The sequence below is a fragment of the Myiozetetes cayanensis genome, unplaced genomic scaffold (assembly GCF_022539395.1).
Source record: "Myiozetetes cayanensis isolate MyiCay16 unplaced genomic scaffold, myiCay2020 scf144, whole genome shotgun sequence".
Classification (NCBI taxonomy): Eukaryota; Metazoa; Chordata; class Aves; order Passeriformes; family Tyrannidae; genus Myiozetetes; species Myiozetetes cayanensis.
In genome coordinates, this window is record NW_026087093.1 from 78646 (window position 1) to 96867 (window position 18222).

Genomic DNA, 18222 nt, shown 5'->3' on the forward strand with positions numbered 1-18222 from the left:
TAATTGGGGAAATACAAATAGGATGTAGAGGAATTAATATACCTGACCATGAGAAACAAATATCCTAGACCCAAATCACTATAAGAGAACCCAAAGAATATAACAAGGGAAAACTGACTGGTAAGTCCATCTGTGTGTCTGATCAGTGCTGACACAACTTTACATTGGACAAACCAGTTTCCGTAGTATGTCTTTGGGCTACTTTGAAAGGAGACAAGGTATTATCAAAGAAATTTTTAATAGACACCACAACAGTATTTACTTCAACAACACAGACTTATACTAAACTGACTCCTTCCTCATATACACCCTCAGAATGTACAGAAAAAAGTCATAATCTGTCCCTTGTAGGACCTTATGTAATTAGACAGTCTAATGAGCAGAAGTTATTCCTGGACCCTATATATTCACTAAAAAAGGTCCAAGTAAAAATCCAAACAAACATATCCTCTATAAAAGGGGATTGTCAACCCTTCATTCTCCAAAGTCTCAAAGGATGGAGTGCTTGGTTAAGAACTAGATCCCACTATGAAAGAACATGAAAAGATCTAACAGGATGGTTTGGATCAGGACTAGGTGTATTAAATTCAAGAGATCAGGAAATATTAATTAATAAACTCAGCACTTATGACAGATGGGTTGGAGGGGGAACCTTCAGGTTCTGGGTGTTAGACCATTCCCTGGAGGTGAATGCTCTTCCACCCTGCCCCGCAGCACGTGGCCCTGCGAACCCGTAAGAAGCTCACACAGATCACGGCAGAGGGATGGACAAAAGAGGACGTTTATTGTGGGGATGGGGCTTTATAAGGCTTTTAGGGGGGTTAAAAAAGAACCAATTACAAGCTCAGGGTCTTACAGAAAAAACAATCAGGTAAAGAGTTAATAACCAATAGGAAAGGGTTAACAAAGGCCAATGAGAAGACCTCAGGATATCTTCCCAGGACATTCCTGCATGGGAGATAAGAGTTCTTTGCAGAGGGTGTTGGGAAGAAGGAGCAGTGACTTTGCAGGAATGCAAAAAACCATTTAAAGATATGTTTAAACAACATTAAAAACTTCAGTTTCTATAACATTTGGACTGTTTTCTTCTTTTTCTTCACCAGTCCATCTTTGACAGGACTTTTTCCATCCTACATATGGTAAATCCATTGCCACAAGCACTGTAACCTCTGATTTAGGAAAACTGGAGGTGCCACTAAGATTATCATTAATGACTATAGCTGAAACACAATCTCTTACTATAGACTTGATGATCTTGTAAACTAAACACACATCTGAAGATTTTCAGGTTGTGACTAATGTTTTTGGATGTTTACAAAAAAATGTCTCAAAAGCAATACAGTATATCCAAACCCAGCAATGGATACAATTCATAGTTGCAGGAGTTATAAGAAAAGGAACATCAGGAATTTTACCTCAAGAAATAAGAGAGATCATATCCAGAAATGACACCACAACCAAATTTGAGAAAGAACATCAGGCATGGTGGCAATTAGTAAACTTCACATATAACTCAAAGCAGGAGCAGATAGAGGCATATGTGATTACCATCTGTGAGGCAAAAGAACAGACTATATTTCCTGTCTTAGCATTAGGAACAATACACCGGGGCATAGTAATTAGACTGATGGGACATAATGTCTGGGGAAGCTATGACAGGGACACAGTGCCATGGTTTTGATTGTTCTGGGAAACTAAGCAGGAATTTTTCCCTTCCCCCTGCTCACGGTGTGAAAGGGATGTTGAACAGGCAGGTTGACTGTGGTTTGGGTCATTAACTAACACAAAAGAAGTGGTTGGTAAAACCACATTCCGAGTTGATGGCCCTCAAGATATTATCTGTGGGGAGGGGTGAGGATGTCTTTTTTTTTTTATTTTTTTTTTTTTCCTCCTCTCCGGGGAAACAGGGGAGGAGTTTGTTGCTGCCTGAGCTGGGATGAGGTCCAGGTGGCAGGAGCTTGGAGGTGGCTTTACTCTCGACCTGGCTTCCAGATGGGAATTTTTCTTGGATTTTCATTGGCAAGGAACTGTTCGTGAGGCCTTTCCTTCTCCATTTTTTTGGCAGCAGCTCTTGTGCACATCAAAGGAGAGGGGAAAGCCACACCATATGACTCAGCCAGCAAGACAGAGTTAGTTCCCCTTGGGAAGGACTTTTTTCTTTCTTTACCTCCTCTTTCCCTTTTCCTGGTGAGGGGGAGGGAAGATCTTCATTGTTGGCCTCTCCAGCACACCCCCCGGGGCCCCGGCCAGGTGGCGACCACCAGTGATCCAACAGCACCCCCTGCTGACTGATTCATAGCATTGCAGGTTCTGCATCTTTAGTGATCCAACAGCTCCCCTTGCTGACTGTGGTTAGAATTGCACCAAAGGGTACAAACTGAACTGTTTACTTTGTTTGTTTGTTTGTTTGTTTTGAAGAGGATTATTTTTGGGTATAGGGTTATTGTTTGGTTGTTTTATTTGTGTTCCTTCGTTGTTCTGCCAATACACATATATCTTTTAATAAAGAACTCTTTTTTTTTTTCCTTTTTCCACATTTTTCTCAATGGAACCTTTTAATTTCAGACTTACAATTGCTTAGAGGGAGTAGTTTGGGTCTTCCTCATAACTCATACTCAGCAAAACACTTGTGTCTCATTTAAACTGAGACACATAGGGAGATGGCAAACTGTCAACACAGAAGCCTGTATACCCAGAGAACAACTACGATATGTATGTTAAAATGCTATAACAGAGAAGGAGGATTTATGTTTAGATGCGGAAGATAGTGTGTGTACCTTTGAAATGTTCCCAAATACACAGGCACAGTCCCATGTATACTATGTAAGCAAAGGATGTGCATGCATCACGACACCTTGCACAAGTATAATTATTGATGATTGTGAAGAATTAACTAATGGTACTAACTTCTGTGTTTGCAGTTTTGCTAAAATAATAGGATGTGACTTTAGTTACACTGGTCCTATGACCACCATGCAATTGGTCTCGGATAAATATATGTTATATCATGAAGTGCCTAAACTACAAATAGGCATGGACATTAATATCCTCCAGAAAATGCTCTATCATCCTGATGTTGAACAAGTGAGGGAAAAGGTAAATGCTACTTCATGTCGCATGCTGTGGCAAGTGAAACAAGACACCACAGAGATTAAAAACATCATTACAGAAGTGGCAAAGACTGGAGAACATCATTGGTGGAGCATATTTCTGGGAATAACCAATAAACAATCACCCACTGCAGCCCAGCTGTTTAACTTCCTGGTCCAGCCTGTCTTGGTCTTGATGCTGGCAGCTTTCCTTCTTACAATCATCAATCTATGGATGTGATGGAGGATTAAGACCATAGCGCATTAAATACATGTGCTCTGGACTGTACAAAGGGTGATGCAAAAGAATTTGCATTAGTTTAAAGAAAAGGGGGGAATTGAAATAAAGACAAGATAAAACAATAAAAATTTAACTATGTTAGTAAAATTTAGCTATGTTAAGTGTGACTGTGCAAAATTGGAACTGCTTGAAAGAAGATTGCTGCAATTAAGAAAGAAGATTGTGGGCAATTAAGATAAAGTTAGCTTATGTAAACAAAAGAGACTGTCAGGGAAAGCAGGAAAGACTTCTAGCATGTAGCATCTCAAGGGAGACAGAAGAGGGGTGGAGGAAACCTAAGCTGTTTGAAATGATAAAACTTTATGTAACTACTCTATAGTAATAAGGAGTTAGACAACCAAATGTCTATTTAGATAAGTCAGACTTCGTAAAGAGTGTATATGATAGATAATTTTGAAACTCACTCCTTCAAATGTATAAAAAGCTGTTGTGTTTCTTTACTCGGTAGAATGCACTGGGGAAGGGGGGGGGGGGTAAAACTCCCTGCATCTCCCTGGTCGTAATAAAAGTGTACTTTACATATCATTTAAGGATTTCTTTGAATCACTCTCACACACTGGTTTCCCGCAGATGCAGTGGACCTGCTGCCACTGGAGCCCAACAGCTCCCCCCTGCCGGCCTTAAATGAGTCATTGCAGCCTTTGCTTCACCAGACCCCACTAGCGCCCTCTGCTTGGTGTGGTTATAACTTTGCCGAAAGGGAAAGTAGTACTTAATTGTTTGAAAGTTTCAGTTACTGTGTTGTTGTTTGTTCTGTTTTCGTTCTATATATTTTTAGTAAAGAACTGTCATTCCTTTTTCTACACTTTTACCTGAAAGCCTCTTAATTTCAAAGTTATAATAAATCAGAGGGAGAGGTCTTCTTTCTATTCCAGGAAGGTTTCCACCTTCTTTGGCAGTCATTTAAACCAAGACAGGGAGGAATGTCAAAGATAACAAAAGATTTTTTCTCTTTTCAAAGGTAGAAGAGGAAGATGGTGTTTTAAGTTGAAAACTTACCCATTCCCTACCATGCCACCCATCATTACCAAGTGTAGGCTGTAACTTGGGGTTTGGTTTTATTCAGAAAGGTCATACAAAAGCCAGTTAAGTCTTTCTCCTCTTGATTTGGCTGTTCCTGCTGCAGTGCCTGTCCAAAGACCACTCAACCCAACCAGAGACCCTCTCTTGCTTTGTAAAGCACCACACCTTCCTCCTGTCAACCCAAGGATGGTAATTAGCCAACTGCAACAGTGAGTCAGTAACCTCCACATGCATTTTCCACTGTCATAACTTGGTAACATAGTTTAGGGTTGCTTGTAAAGTGTAGAAAAATGATTCAGCATACTTGATACTGGTTCTTGCTTTGGAACGACAGGTGAACATGAAACTCATTAAAATGTTACAGTTCGTGTGAATGTTCTTTCAGAAAAAACTTTTTTCTTTATTTCTGCATTTATAATTGTTCTGGTTCTGACTGGGACAGGGTTAATTTTTGCAGTAGCCAGGAGGAGGCATGGCTAGGACACAGAGATCTACCAGTTCACCTCATTGCCAGGGGCAGGGGAAAAGGACTCTCTTCTGGGGAGAGCCATGGGGGTCGAGGCACAGGCACGGGGGATGTTCATGTGAATGGTTTCTTTTCTTATACTCTTTGTCATTAATATTGTTGCTATTACTGTTCATTTTCTTATCTCATTGCTGTTTCCTGTAAATTGTTCTTATCTCAACCTGTGATCTTTACCTTTTGTGTCTCCAATTAGATGAGGGAGGGGAAGGGTGTGTGGTTTTAATGGGAGTACTAAATTGGAGAATAACATTCCTAAACCATGACAATAATTTCACATTCTCATTTTAGTGTTACAGAGCTAGAGTTTGTCTAAAACAGGAGAGAAGGGCATCCAATTGTCTTCCACAAAGCACCCAGATTATTGTGATTTTTTTTTTCAAATGCCCATTTCAGTTGAATTAAATTTTATTTACTGCCTGCAAGTTTCACTGCTCATTGGATCTGGACATAAAATTTGTTATGTCATGTCCATAAGACAATAACTGTAATGGGATCATGCCATGATGGCATGAAAGGTAGTTTTTGATAAGAAAAATGTGATATAATCTTGCGTGAAATATGTGGTTTTCATTTCAAGTATAATCTAAATAATTGGTTTGTTTTGAGATATAGGGGTATTTACAAAGAGCTGTAAGGATATAGCTCTCACTTGTCTTAAGTAGTTAATCATCTTTTCAATGGATGGGTTTTTGTACAAATAAGAGTAAGATGTCTATTATTAGGAAATTAGGCCTACATACAATTGATTTTTTTTTTTAACGTTGATCTGTGTTTATCACTAATGAAATACATAAAAACAGGTGGTACTTAAAAATTTGTAACTATATCTGGACTTTTTTTTTTTTTTGGATTAGCACAAGACTGATTATTTTTCAACTATGTCTTCTCTTTATTTTTAAGGTCACCAAGTTATCCTCCACCTGGTTGTGGTAAAAATAAATCAAAACTGAAGTCAGAACAGGATAGGATCTCCAAAACTCACAAGCTACTGAGAAAATCTCACAGAACCTTCGACTGCTCGTTGCTGAGTGATGCTAGGGCAGAACAGACAATAGCTATTAAATCACACAAACTGTTGAACCGTTCTTGCTCTTCAGTTGTCAAGCAGGAGGAGTGCATCACTTTAAAGCCACATATGCTATTAAGTAGGTCATGTTCTGAGGACCCTCAATGTGAACACAACAGCACTTTGAAGCCCCACAAATTTTTAAGCAGGTCCCACTCCAGTAATCTTAGAATGGAAGAATTGGATGGATTGAAGAACCACAAATTACTCAGTAAGACTTACTCTAATGCCCCTAAATCATCCAAAATGAAGCCTTTGAAAGAGTTCACCACAGCAGAGGGCAGGAGTCTCTCTCTTACCTCAGGGCTTATTGGGACATTAACATCATCTTCATCATCTCCTTCACAAATTGTTGTGCGTAACAATTTTTTTATTCTGTTCATTTTCCTCCAGTTATTTTCCAAATGTACTATTATACTTATTATGCAAAGACATTAGTGTTTAGGACATATTTCAGTGAATATATTGGATATATTAAATATATTGGAAGACAAGAGCAATGGAGTCAGTTTTTTAAGGAGGATTTAAGCAACTGTGCCTGCACATATATTTAAGTTATAATTTCCTTATGTCAAGACAGAGATCTTACATCTCACATTGGATACAACTCAACAATGTACAACTGCTGGCAATAGGAAAAGTTCAATGAACCACTTCCTTCCCTGCCTCCTTTCTTGTTGCAGGGAGAGTGTGAGCTTCTGTGCTGCAAAATTGGCTTGATCACACAGGTCTTTTCTCATTTCCCTGTTTGCTTTGTGAGGGAAGGAACTGTCCATTGGTTTGTTTGGGTGCCAAGTCACCTCTCCTTCTGGTATTTTCAGCTGTGATCATCATCACATTGGAATTAGAGAAATGAAAGAAAATAAGACTATAAACAAAAACAAAACCCCAAAAAACTGTAAATAGAGATGACTGATATAAATATCAGCCCAGAGGGAATTTTGTACATTAGTGACTCCTATAACAAAAGATCCTCCTAATTAAATTGTTGTACATCGAAATAAAAATGCAGAAAGAATCTGAGTGGGATCTGAGCACAGTCATCTGTTAGCGTGGTGCTCACAGAAGTGAGATCTTAGCAAATATTTAAATGAAAAATATTTTCAGCTGTTCTGAGAGTTATATTAATCACTCAAGCCTAAGCATATAGCCCATTTGAACAGACAATACACAGTTAAAATTTAAAGGAAGTTACCAAATGCCAGTTGATTAGAATGGAGTGAAGACCCTGGTGTTTCCATTTGAGATTAAAGGTTTTGGGATGCTGAGATGCAAAACTGATACATCAGATTTAGGAACGAAAAAGAAATGTTGAAAATCTACCCCACACTCACCAAACAGTAAAAGGTTTGATGATTTGAAATGGTTGGTTTATGTAAATGACAGATCTTATTAGATGCAAATATTGTTTAACATATTGGTATGCAAAAAAATTCCTTCTAATTAGTTTATCAACACTGAAGTTCCCTTAACCTTTTTCATTGCAGCAAAATTATGGTGCAAAATGCATTTTGGTACAAGACCGTGGCTTTCTTGTGCAGGTAGGATGTCATATCTTATCCATTTATGAAACACTGTGGAGCATGAGCTTAATTATTTTTAAGCAGATGTTGTTTTTCTCATTTTCATTGTTCCCAGACAATTGAATTTGCTGAGCAGCGGATACCGGTATTGAATGAATACTGTGTAGTCTGTGATGAACCCCATGTGTTCCAGAATGGCCCTATGCTGAGGGTAAGTGGTATGCTTGCTGGCATAAACAATTCAGGCAGGGTATGTAAATAGGCTGCTAATAGGATTCGCAAAAGCATCTACATATTCAATTAAAACCATTATAAGTCATGGTTAAACCTCTGTAATTTTGAAAACCATATTAGGTGGTTTTTTGCCCCTTCAAGCTCATATGTACCTTTTAAACCCATGTTTTTTCTGACAGATTTATGAGCAACTAAGTCCTTATTAGAAGCATATAGAAAAGGCACCAGTTCATCTTTGAATGCACTGCTATGCATATTACCTGTGACAGGATAATGCAAATTGAATAATCTGTGAAATTTGGATAATAAAATAATTTAAATCATTGGGTTTTATCTGTCATCCATAGGACAAAGTAAACAGTAGGATTTATTCCAGTTCACATGATGAACTATTAAGAGAAAACAGAATGGAAAGTCATCTGCTCTAAATTAAAAAATCATAATTCTTCTTGCTTTCCCACCTCAGAGATCAAAATCCCTCAGAATGACTTTCCTCTGTCTTCAGTTTAAAAAGAGGTCAGTTTAGTCATCTGTTTGAGAGTTTGTCAGTCCTTCAAAACAAAGTGCAAACATGTTTGTCACTAATTACATGTTCATCAGTGCCTTTGCAAGCAGCATAACCTAGCAAACTATGCAAAAATGAAAAGGTGTCCTTATATAACCTAGAAAGAAGGAGATAGCAGGAAGAAATCTAGCATGCTCTGTGTATGTTTGAATGACTCAATAAACAATATAGAACCATTAGAGTTTGCAGTTCTGTAGGAGAGAAAGGATCTCAGTCTGAATAGAGCATGAGTTTGCCAAAGAATCTTAAGGAAATTTATGCTTCATTATGCTGAGAGTTCTGACAGAGAAAGCCTAAAGTAGTCAATTTTAGGGTTTATTTACATGCTTCAGATGCACACGCAGACACACATACATACATATATATGATGCATGTAAAGGGAATAAAGGATGACCCTACTGAAAGAGCATTTTATGTTTAATACTGCTGCAACAGCAGATTTTAGAAATACAGCACTTTATTAAACAGAATGTAGGGGGGTTTCACTTAAGGTAAGGCTATATGCGATCTAGCCTTGTATCACTTAATGGATCCCATATGCAGTATTCCTAGACTTCATAAAGAGTTTTAGAGTATTAAAGGTTTTGATACCACAGTAACTTCATCAGATTTCATAATGATCAGAACCTTGTTACAGTCTGCCTATATTTTTAGATTCTGTGTCTTAATCCCATTTTCTACAGACATCCATATCTCAAAGGCATTATTTAGATAGGCTTTATCTGTAGTTGGTTGCATCACAAGACATGCCACAGACTAAACAGTTCTAGATGGTTCAACAGTCTCTTCCTTTAACGAATAGTTCCTCCACATAGATGCACACAGGGTCATGTCTGGGTGTATGTATCCTTAATTATGAGTTTCCCTTCTACCTTCTGGACCTCTTTTTAAACAATGAAGAAAGCATATGAATTTATAAAAGCATAGAAAATTTTTTGCTTTTATTTGATTCTCTAATCCTCCAGTATGTCAGCCTGACACCTTTCCTGAACTATACTGTAGTTTAATTAATTGTCTTGAAATGCAGTTTAAAAAATTCAACAATTGCCATCACACAATAAGTACATTATTTTAATCCTGTAAACTCTTATACCAGTGTGTAAATTTCTGTGCTGGTTATTAATGACTTGGATAATTCTGATGTCTCATCCTCAGGACAGCTGAAGGTAGCAAATGAAACTGTGAGATAAAGTTTTTTCTTTCTGAAGATTTGCTCTACAGGCTATGTTTTATCTTAGTTATGCAGTATCTTTAAATCAGTCTCTCTCAGCACAAGATTTCTTCTCAGTATTGTGTGGGTTATTTTAATATATATTTCAATTTACATATGGTTTTATACTCTTGGATGCCTGTCTTTTTCCATAGGTCACATGTCATGGTCTAACCCCAGCCAGCAACTAGGTACCATGAAGCTGCTCACTCATTGTGATAGTTTGGACCTGGTTCCCTTCCAAATGCCCGAAAGTCACGACAGCAGCCCCCTTCCCCCCTCCCTTCTCCTCTTAGGGCAAAGAAAAAAAACTATAAAAATTAAAGAACCCAAAGTCAAGCTGCTTATATAAAAATATATATATTTACGTAAATTACAGTTATATACAGTTAAGATGCTATATACACAGTAAAAGGGAATCCACCCCCCCCAAAGGGATAGGGAAAGGGAAAAAAAAAGGACAAAAGGGAACAAAAGGGACACCGAACAGGTATACCCGATCAAACTCAAGAACTATACTAGTAACTAACAAAACAGATCTCACCACTTCCCTTAGAAAAGCAGGATTGGCAGACACAGCCAGCACTCTCTGAACCCCCCACATGGCAGGCCAGCGGTCGCTGCAGGTCTCAGCTTTAGATAAGCGATACCAACACAAGGACTCACTGCTCCTGAACCTCGTTGAAAGGGAAGAGCGCGAGGTCTCTAATCTCCAACTTATTTATACTCTGGTTTACGTAAAAATCGTATGGAATACTGGGTACTTGGCCACTTCCTTGGTTACAAACTGGTTACCAGGAAGGCCTAGATCAAAACCATCACACTCATTCCCCCTGCCTCCCCGCAAGTGTCCATGGTCAAGTCCACCCCTTTCTCATGAACCCACATATACGTTGGGTTTTTTCCTTGATGGCCTGAGGTATCATGGGCCCACCAAGGCAGAAATAATTCACCCTTAACTTGCCAATCCAAATCCACTTCAATCTTAGCAGCCTGATCCACCTACTGATTGTTCTGGTGTTCTTCAGTGGCCCGACTCTTGGCTACATGAGCATCTATGTCACATACCTTCATAGCTGGGTTCTCCAGCCAAGCAGCAATATCTTGCCATAATGCAGCAGCCCAGATGGGTCTACCCCTACACTGCCAGTTTTTCTGCTTCCATTGCTGCAACCACCCCCACAGGGCATTTGCCACCATCCATGAATCAGTATGGAGATAAAATATTGGCCATTTTTCTCATTCAGCAATATCTAGAGCGAGCTGGAGAGCTTTCACCTCTGCAAAGTGACTCCATTCACCTTCTGCAGTTTCTGCAACTTGTTGTAGGGGACTTCATACTGTTACTTTCCATCTCCGATACTTTCCCACAATACAGCAGGATCCATCAGTAAACAAGGCATAGTGATTCTCACTTCCTGGTAATTTATTATACAGTGTGGTCTCTTCAGCATGTGTCACCTCCTCTGATGACATTCCAAAATCTTTGCCTTCTAGCCAGTCCATGATCACTTCAAAGATTCCTGGAAGACTGGCATTTCCGATTCAAGCTCATTGTGTGATCAGTGCGATCCACTTACTCCATGTAGCATCAGTTGCATGATGTGCAGAGGAGACCCGCCTTTTGAACATCCAAGCCAACACAGGTAACCAGGGTGCCAGGAGGAGCTATACTTCAGTACCAATCACCTCTGAAGCAGCTCAAACCCCTTCACAAGCTGCCAGTATCTCTTTTTCAGTTGAAGTATAGCAGGCTTCAGATCCTCTGTATCCCTGACTCCAAAAGCCGAGGGGTTGACCTTGAGTCTTCCCTGCTGCTTTCTGGCAGAGGCTACAGTGAGGCGAATGAATCCAAGTGGAGACAGACTTTGTCCAGACAGAACTAACTCATAACTCTACTACCCCATATAATATACAGAATATCAAGGCAGGACAGATGTTTCTTATCCCCACGCATACCACACATGCCCACCTGACTGCTTTCAGTTGCAAAGAACGATCACACCTCAAGTGGCTTTCCAGCTTGACCTTGTGATTCTTTTCACATGCACTAATCTTAGCTCTGGCTCACTCAGGACCACAATATTTTTTCTTTAGTATTTTCTTCTTCTTTTATCATCCAGGTGGCTGGTGTTGTCTGTCTAGATGCTCCTACACTCCAGGTAGGGCCATTCTCCCCAGTGTAGAGCACATTTTTTACATCTGGAAATCATAGAATCCTAGAATGGTTGGAAGGAACCTTAAAGCTCATCTAGTTACAATCCGTCTGCCATGGGAAAGGAACCTTCCACTAGACCTGGTTACTTAGAGCCCCATCCAACCTGGACTTGAACACTTCCAGGGATAATCTTGCTCTGTCCAGATGGGTCAAAGTGTTACTGCATGAACTATCTTCTGTTTGATTTTTTCAAAGGCTTGTCATTTCTCAGGACCCCATTTGAAATCATTCTTCTTCTGGGTCACTTGATAGAGAGGGCTGACAATCAGATTGCAATTTGAAATGTGCACGTATGAGTGAGCCAACCAGGGAAGGTGCCCTGCTGGACCTGCTGTTTGTGAACAGAGAAGGACTGGTGGGTGATGTGATGGTCGGAGGCCATCTTGGGCATAGTGATCACAAAATGATAGAGTTTACAATTCTCAGAGAAGTAAGGAGGGAGGTCAGCAGAAGTGCTGCCTTAGACTTTCAGAGGGCAGACTGGTCTGTTTAGGAAACTGCTTGAGAGAGTCCCTTGGGAGGCAGTCCTGAAGGGCAAAAGAGTCCAGGAAGGCTGAACGTGCTTTAAGAAGGAAATCTTAAAGGCACAGGAGGAGGCTGTCCCCATGTGCCAAAAGACTAGCCAGAGGGGAAGATCAGCCTGACTGAATAGAGAGCTTTGTCTGGAACTCAGGGAATAAAAGAGTGTTTCACCTTTTGGAAGAAGGGTCAAGCAACTCAGGAAGACTACAAGGATGTTGTGAGCTTATGTAGGGAGAAAATTAGAAGGGCCAAACTCAACTAGAACTTATCTGACCACTGCCATAAAAGACAACAAAGAATGTTTTTTCAAATGCATCAGCAACAAAAGGAGAGCCAAGGAGAATCTCCATCCTTTGTTGGATGTGGGGTCAAAGATAGTGACAAAAAATATAGTGATGAGGAAAAATCTGAGGTACTTAATGCCTTCTTTGCCTCAGTCTTTAATAACAAGACGTCATCAAGGTAACCAGCCCCTTGAGCTGGAAAACAGAAATGGGGAGCAGAATGAAGTCCCCATAATCCAGGATGAAATGTTTAGAGACCTGCTATGCCACTTAGACCCACACAAGTCCATGGTGCCAGATGGGATCCACCCAAGAGTACTGATGGAGCTGGTAGAAGAGCTCACCAAACCACTTTTAATCACTTTACCAGCAGTTCTGGTCAACTGTGGAGGACCCAGGAGACTGAAAGTTGGAAAATATCGAAGACGAAAGCTATCAAACCTCCTAAATATTAAGACCGTGTGTCCACTCTGCACAGAAATCACACACAGTGAAGACAAAATGGACGATTTTTTTATTTCAGGGGTAAACTAGCTTTTATGTGGTAGAGCATGGAATGTGTGGAATTTGGGAGGAATTAAGGGAGTTTTCATGCAAGGGGATGTCTATAAATGGAGAAATTGAGCTAAACACATCCAAATATGGGTGAGAAGAGATAGAAAGAAGGGGAAAAGCTTTAAATTTTAACCAGTAGGAGCCAATAAGCAGAGGGGTTACAATCAGCAAATAGGGACAGGACTTTAAATAATTGAAACTGCAGATTACATACAAAGTAAGGTTTTTTCTAACAACATTGTTACTTAATTGAATAAACATAAAATTTTTATAACATGAAAAGCAGTCTCTGAGGTAGGAAGTTATCTGTTGTCCAGTAGTTTAGCTGCATTCCAAAGCTGTTTTTTCTTCAGTTCTCTTTCTCTTCAGAGATTTTTCTCCACCATGAATAAATCTCTCGTGGGGAACCTCCAACAGGAAAATGTGATGCCCATCTACAAGAAAGGTCAGAAGGAAGATCTGGGGAACTACAGGCCTGTCAACCTGACCTCAGTCCTGGGGAAGGTCATGGAGCAGATCATCTTGAGTGCCATCATGTGACACATACAGGAAAACCAGGGGATCAGGTTGAGACAGCATGGGTTTATGAAAGGCAGGTCTTACTTGACTGACTTGTTCTCCTTCTATGACAAGGTGATCTGCTTAGTTTGTTAAGGAAACCTTCCTGTCTGACCATTCAGGAGGCACTCTGGCAGTCACATTCCTACCACCAAAGAGTTTAACTAGCTGGGACTGGAGCCCCTTTGCAGCGGGTGGCTCCAGTGAGCTGATGGGTGCCCCACTTGAGTCCCTACACATACCACATTCACAGAGTCAGACCAGATTTCCCATAGCAGTCTCAGACCTCTGGATCCTTAGAGCAATTTAATCATGGCACAGTAACACAGATATAGCTTGAGCTTGGTGTTTCCTGGAAGGGACCCTGAACCAAGGAATCCCTGTGGTTTTTTACCCTTACAGTCTATGTGCCTGATAGTCTGGGGTTTTCCTGCTGAGTCATCTGCTCCTGTTGTGTCTGTGAGTGGTAGGTCACCTTATTAACACCACAGGTCTTATGCCCTTTGTTGTGCAAAGGATTGGTGCCAGGTCACAGCCTCTTGCCTGGGGCTCCAGCTATTTCCTGTCACCTAGAGTTCAATCTGAAGCTGGAACTGCAGCTGCACACCAACCCACCTGCAATAAATGTATTCCTCAATAGCCCTTCCTTTGTTTTAATAGAGCATATCTGCCAATACAATTAAAAGGAAAAGTTTCAGGGCATTTAACCATTGCCCTTATGCATTATTACAAGTGACAAACACAAAAGAATTAAGGCTAACAAGATTATCATAGGGTAGAAATGATTAGGACAAAACCATGAAAGATTCTCAAAAGTCAGTGATTGACCAACTGGTTGATCATTCACTTCTCATTTGATATGAGAACAGTGTATCCAGTTTTCCTTACCCAAAACGTAAACAGCAAAATAAGAACACAGTAAGACAGTTTACGACCCCTCCCATTTAGGTTCTAATTTGAATTTTCATGAGATTATCTTGATTAACACTTCATCCCCAAGTTGTATATTATGTACCTGTATTTCAGGTAGGTTGGGCTGATACTACTGTTCATACTTTCTCTGCTCTTTGAACCCTTTCTGCACATATATAACATACTGGGTCAGGCATTTATGTCCATCCAACAGGCTGGTCTTAACTGGGATATAAACCCCTGGTATAGCTAAGTTCCTCTTGTAACACCCCAGTCCTGAAGCCTCAAGTTTTACTAAAAGTATTACTTTTATTTAAGACTCCAAGAGTTCCTACTGAACTCTTGCAGAACCTTTGGTTCTTAATACCTTGAGGTCGCATAAAGAGAAAACGTCAACACATTATCCTAAAAGATATCTTTTAATTTAGCAGGAAAATAGGCATTTTGGCAAAAGGTAAAAGAGGCAATGTTACAACCAAGACAAAGTATTTTACCAAAGTACCCAGCACACCAGCTTAGTAAAATACAACCAATTGGTTTTGTTACCCAAAAGAGATTAAGGAAATAGTAAACACAGAAAAGACATTAAGAGAAGAAACAGGAGAAAAGAGAGAGACGAGAGAAGGAATAAAGAAAGGCACTAGAAGAAGAGAACAATAGTTACCACCTAGAATCTTTCACATGGTGGTGGCTGGAGAAGAGAAAGAGGAGACTCTATGCCCCTGTATTTATATGGTCTGGCCACTATGGCCATCCGTCCCAGGCGGGATGTCTGACTCACTGACCACTCAGTGTCCTCTAGGCCAGAGTGAGGGGTGGTGCAGCTAATCAGAGGCTGGGTCAGGGGTTCCAGGGGGCATGGTGTGGGTGGGCTACCAGGCAGGTCTTTTGATTGACAGCTTCCATGCACCCTGCCATGTGGCTTCCGTGAGGCTGTGACACCTGACTGTCATGCTCTCTTCCATGGCTACCATGAGACTGCAGGCTTGGCCTCTTTCCCGCACACACAATTTGTTCCGACCCAATAAATAATCCAGTGAGATTTGAATCCAGTATCTCACACCTCTCAAATAAAATTTCTGCTGGTATTAGTCTTATGAGTTGTCTCAGAGACAAATTTAAAGCTTCTGACCATTTCAGATTAGTGTATACACATATTTTTGCTATCTTTTCCTTTAATGTCCTATTCATCCTTTCTGCTTGTCCTGAAGAATGTGGGTGATATGGTGCATGTAGTTTTCTCTCTATGCCCAAAGTCTTATACAGCTGATAAATTATATTTGCTGTAAAATGATCACCTTTGTCTGATTTGATTGACTCTGGAAGCTGGTATCTAGGTATAATTTCCTTTTGAAAGGTTTTGCATAATCTGGGAACCCAAGAGCAGGACCAGATGACAAAGCTCATTTTATTGCTTTAAAAGCTTGTTCTCTCTCTGGGCCCCATGCAATAGGCTCTATCTCTTTGTTCTTGGTTGCCTCAGTCAGAGACTTAGTCAATTCCCCTAACCCAGTGTCATAGATTTACTTGTTCTAAAAAAACAAACAGGAATTTTTCTTTCCCCTGTGTTGATGTAAAACAAAGATGTTGAATGAGGGAGGGGGAAGGGCAGTCTGCCTAGGGTAATTGACACACACAAAAGAACTGGCCGCAACCTGCATTCCAGACTGATGGCTACCAGAAGACTATTTGTGTATATGTGTGTGTGTGTAATTGGTTTTTTCCCTCTCCTCGGAAAACAGCAGGTACTTCACTTTTGCTTTAACTCAGGCAGAGGTGTGTGTTGGAGAGGCTCTGAGGTCATTTTGTTCTCGGCCTGGTCATCTGGTTGTTTTCCAACCTCAACTTGCTTCGGGTTTTTTTTCCTGCACCCTGTTCTGCTCCAGCCCGGACCTGTTGGACTTCATTGTTAGAGAGTCCCTTGACTCTGTAGAACTTGAGGTCACCAATGATAAGGTTGAGTGCCTGTGGATCGAAATCAGGGGGAAGGCCAAAAAGGTTGACATCCTAATGGGAGTCTGTTATAGACCACCCAACCAGGATGATGAAGGGGATGAATTATTCTACAAGCAGCTGGCAGATGTCTTGAAATCACCAGCCCTTGTTCTTGTGGGCAACTTCAACCTGCCAGATATCTGCTGGGAGTTCAACATGGCAGAGAAGAGGCAGTCTAAAAGATACCTAGAGTGTATAGAGGATAATTTCCTGCTCCAGTTGGTAAATGAACCTACCAGGGGTGGGGTCCCACTAGACCTGTTGTTTACAAACAGAGAGGGACTGGTGGGAGATGTAGTGGTCAGAGGCCACCTGGGGTACAGTGACCATGAAATAATAGAATTTGCAATACTCAGGGATACAAGGAAGGCCATCAATAAAATCTCCACACTGGACTTACAGAGGGCAGATTTTTGCCTGTTCAGAAGACTGGTCCAGAACATACCCTGGAAAAAAATCCTTGAAAACAAGGGGGTACAGGAGGGATGGATGTGCTTCAAGAAGGAAGTCTTGAGTGCACAGGAACAGGTTGTACCAGTGTGCCAAAAGGCAAACCGGCGGGGTAGACGACCAGCTTGGTTGAATGGGGAGATTGTGAAGGAAATCAGGGATAAAAAGAGAGCTTACAGACTGTGGAAAAGAGGGCTGGCTACTCAGGATGATTTTAGGAGTATAACTAGGTCATGCAGAAAGAAAATTAGAGAGACAAAAGTGGAATTTGAAGTCAATTTGGCTACTTCTGTTAAGGATAACAAAAAGTGCTTCTATAAATAATGACCAGTCTTCGCGAGCAAAGATCCAGGGAAGGTCTTTACACCTTCCAGCCTGCGCATTGGATTTTTTAGGTGAGACACAGTGTGCGCGGAACTGAGTCCACCCTTTAATCCTAAGGTTCATCTGCCGGGGCCAAGCAAGCTTGGACGGTGGCAGCGAGGTCCTTAGGACGTAGATGGATTGCCTATTTAAGGGTTAACGAGCTCCATCACCCCGGGAGTGGCCCTGACCAGGAATCGAACCCGGGTCTCAGCGGTGACAGCACCGCGCCTTTACCACTAGACCACCAGGGGCTTCGCTTCTATAAATACATTAATAACAAAAGGAGGGGCAAGGAAAACCTCCATCCCTTGTTGGACTTAAGGGGGGAACATAGTTAATAGGGATGAGGAGAAGGCTGAGGTATTTAACACCTACTTTGACTCAGTATTCACCAGTAGGACAGGTGGCCCTCAGGACAACTGTCCTCTGGAGCTGGTAGACAGGGACAGGAAGCCAAATAGCCCCCCTGTATTCCAGAAGGAAATAGTCAGTGACTTACTGAGCCACCTGGATCCACACAAGTCCATGGGACCAGATGGGATCCATCCTAGGGTGATGAGGGAGCTGGCAGAAGACCTTGCCAAGCCACTCTCCATCCTTTACCAACAGTCCTGGCTCTGTGGGGAGGTCCCAAATGATTGGAAGTTGGCGAATGTCATGCCAATCCACAAAAAGGGTTGCAAGGAGGACCCGGGAAACTACAGGCCTGTAATCCTGACCTCAGTGCCTGACAAGGTTATGGAGCAGATCATCCTGAGTGCAATCACACAGCAGCTACAGGATGGACAAGGGATCAGAGCCAGCCAGCATGGGTTTAGGAGGGGG

General features: G+C 41.1%; 1 protein-coding gene across 1 annotated transcript in view; it reads left to right on the forward strand.

The window, feature by feature from the left end:
- The window catches only part of LOC126637142 (protein mono-ADP-ribosyltransferase PARP8-like), a gene marked incomplete at its 5' end in the record, with an annotated part of 88481 nt that extends 74825 nt beyond the window's left edge, over positions 1-13656 (forward strand). Inside the window, 5 exons of the mRNA XM_050310077.1 lie at positions 5840-6359; positions 7493-7546; positions 7644-7739; positions 11035-11102; positions 13488-13656. Of these exons, the coding sequence (XP_050166034.1) occupies positions 5840-6359; positions 7493-7546; positions 7644-7739; positions 11035-11102; positions 13488-13656 (907 nt within the window). The remainder of the gene's footprint in view (positions 1-5839; positions 6360-7492; positions 7547-7643; positions 7740-11034; positions 11103-13487) is intronic.
- Between the last annotated feature and the right edge of the window lie 4566 nt (positions 13657-18222).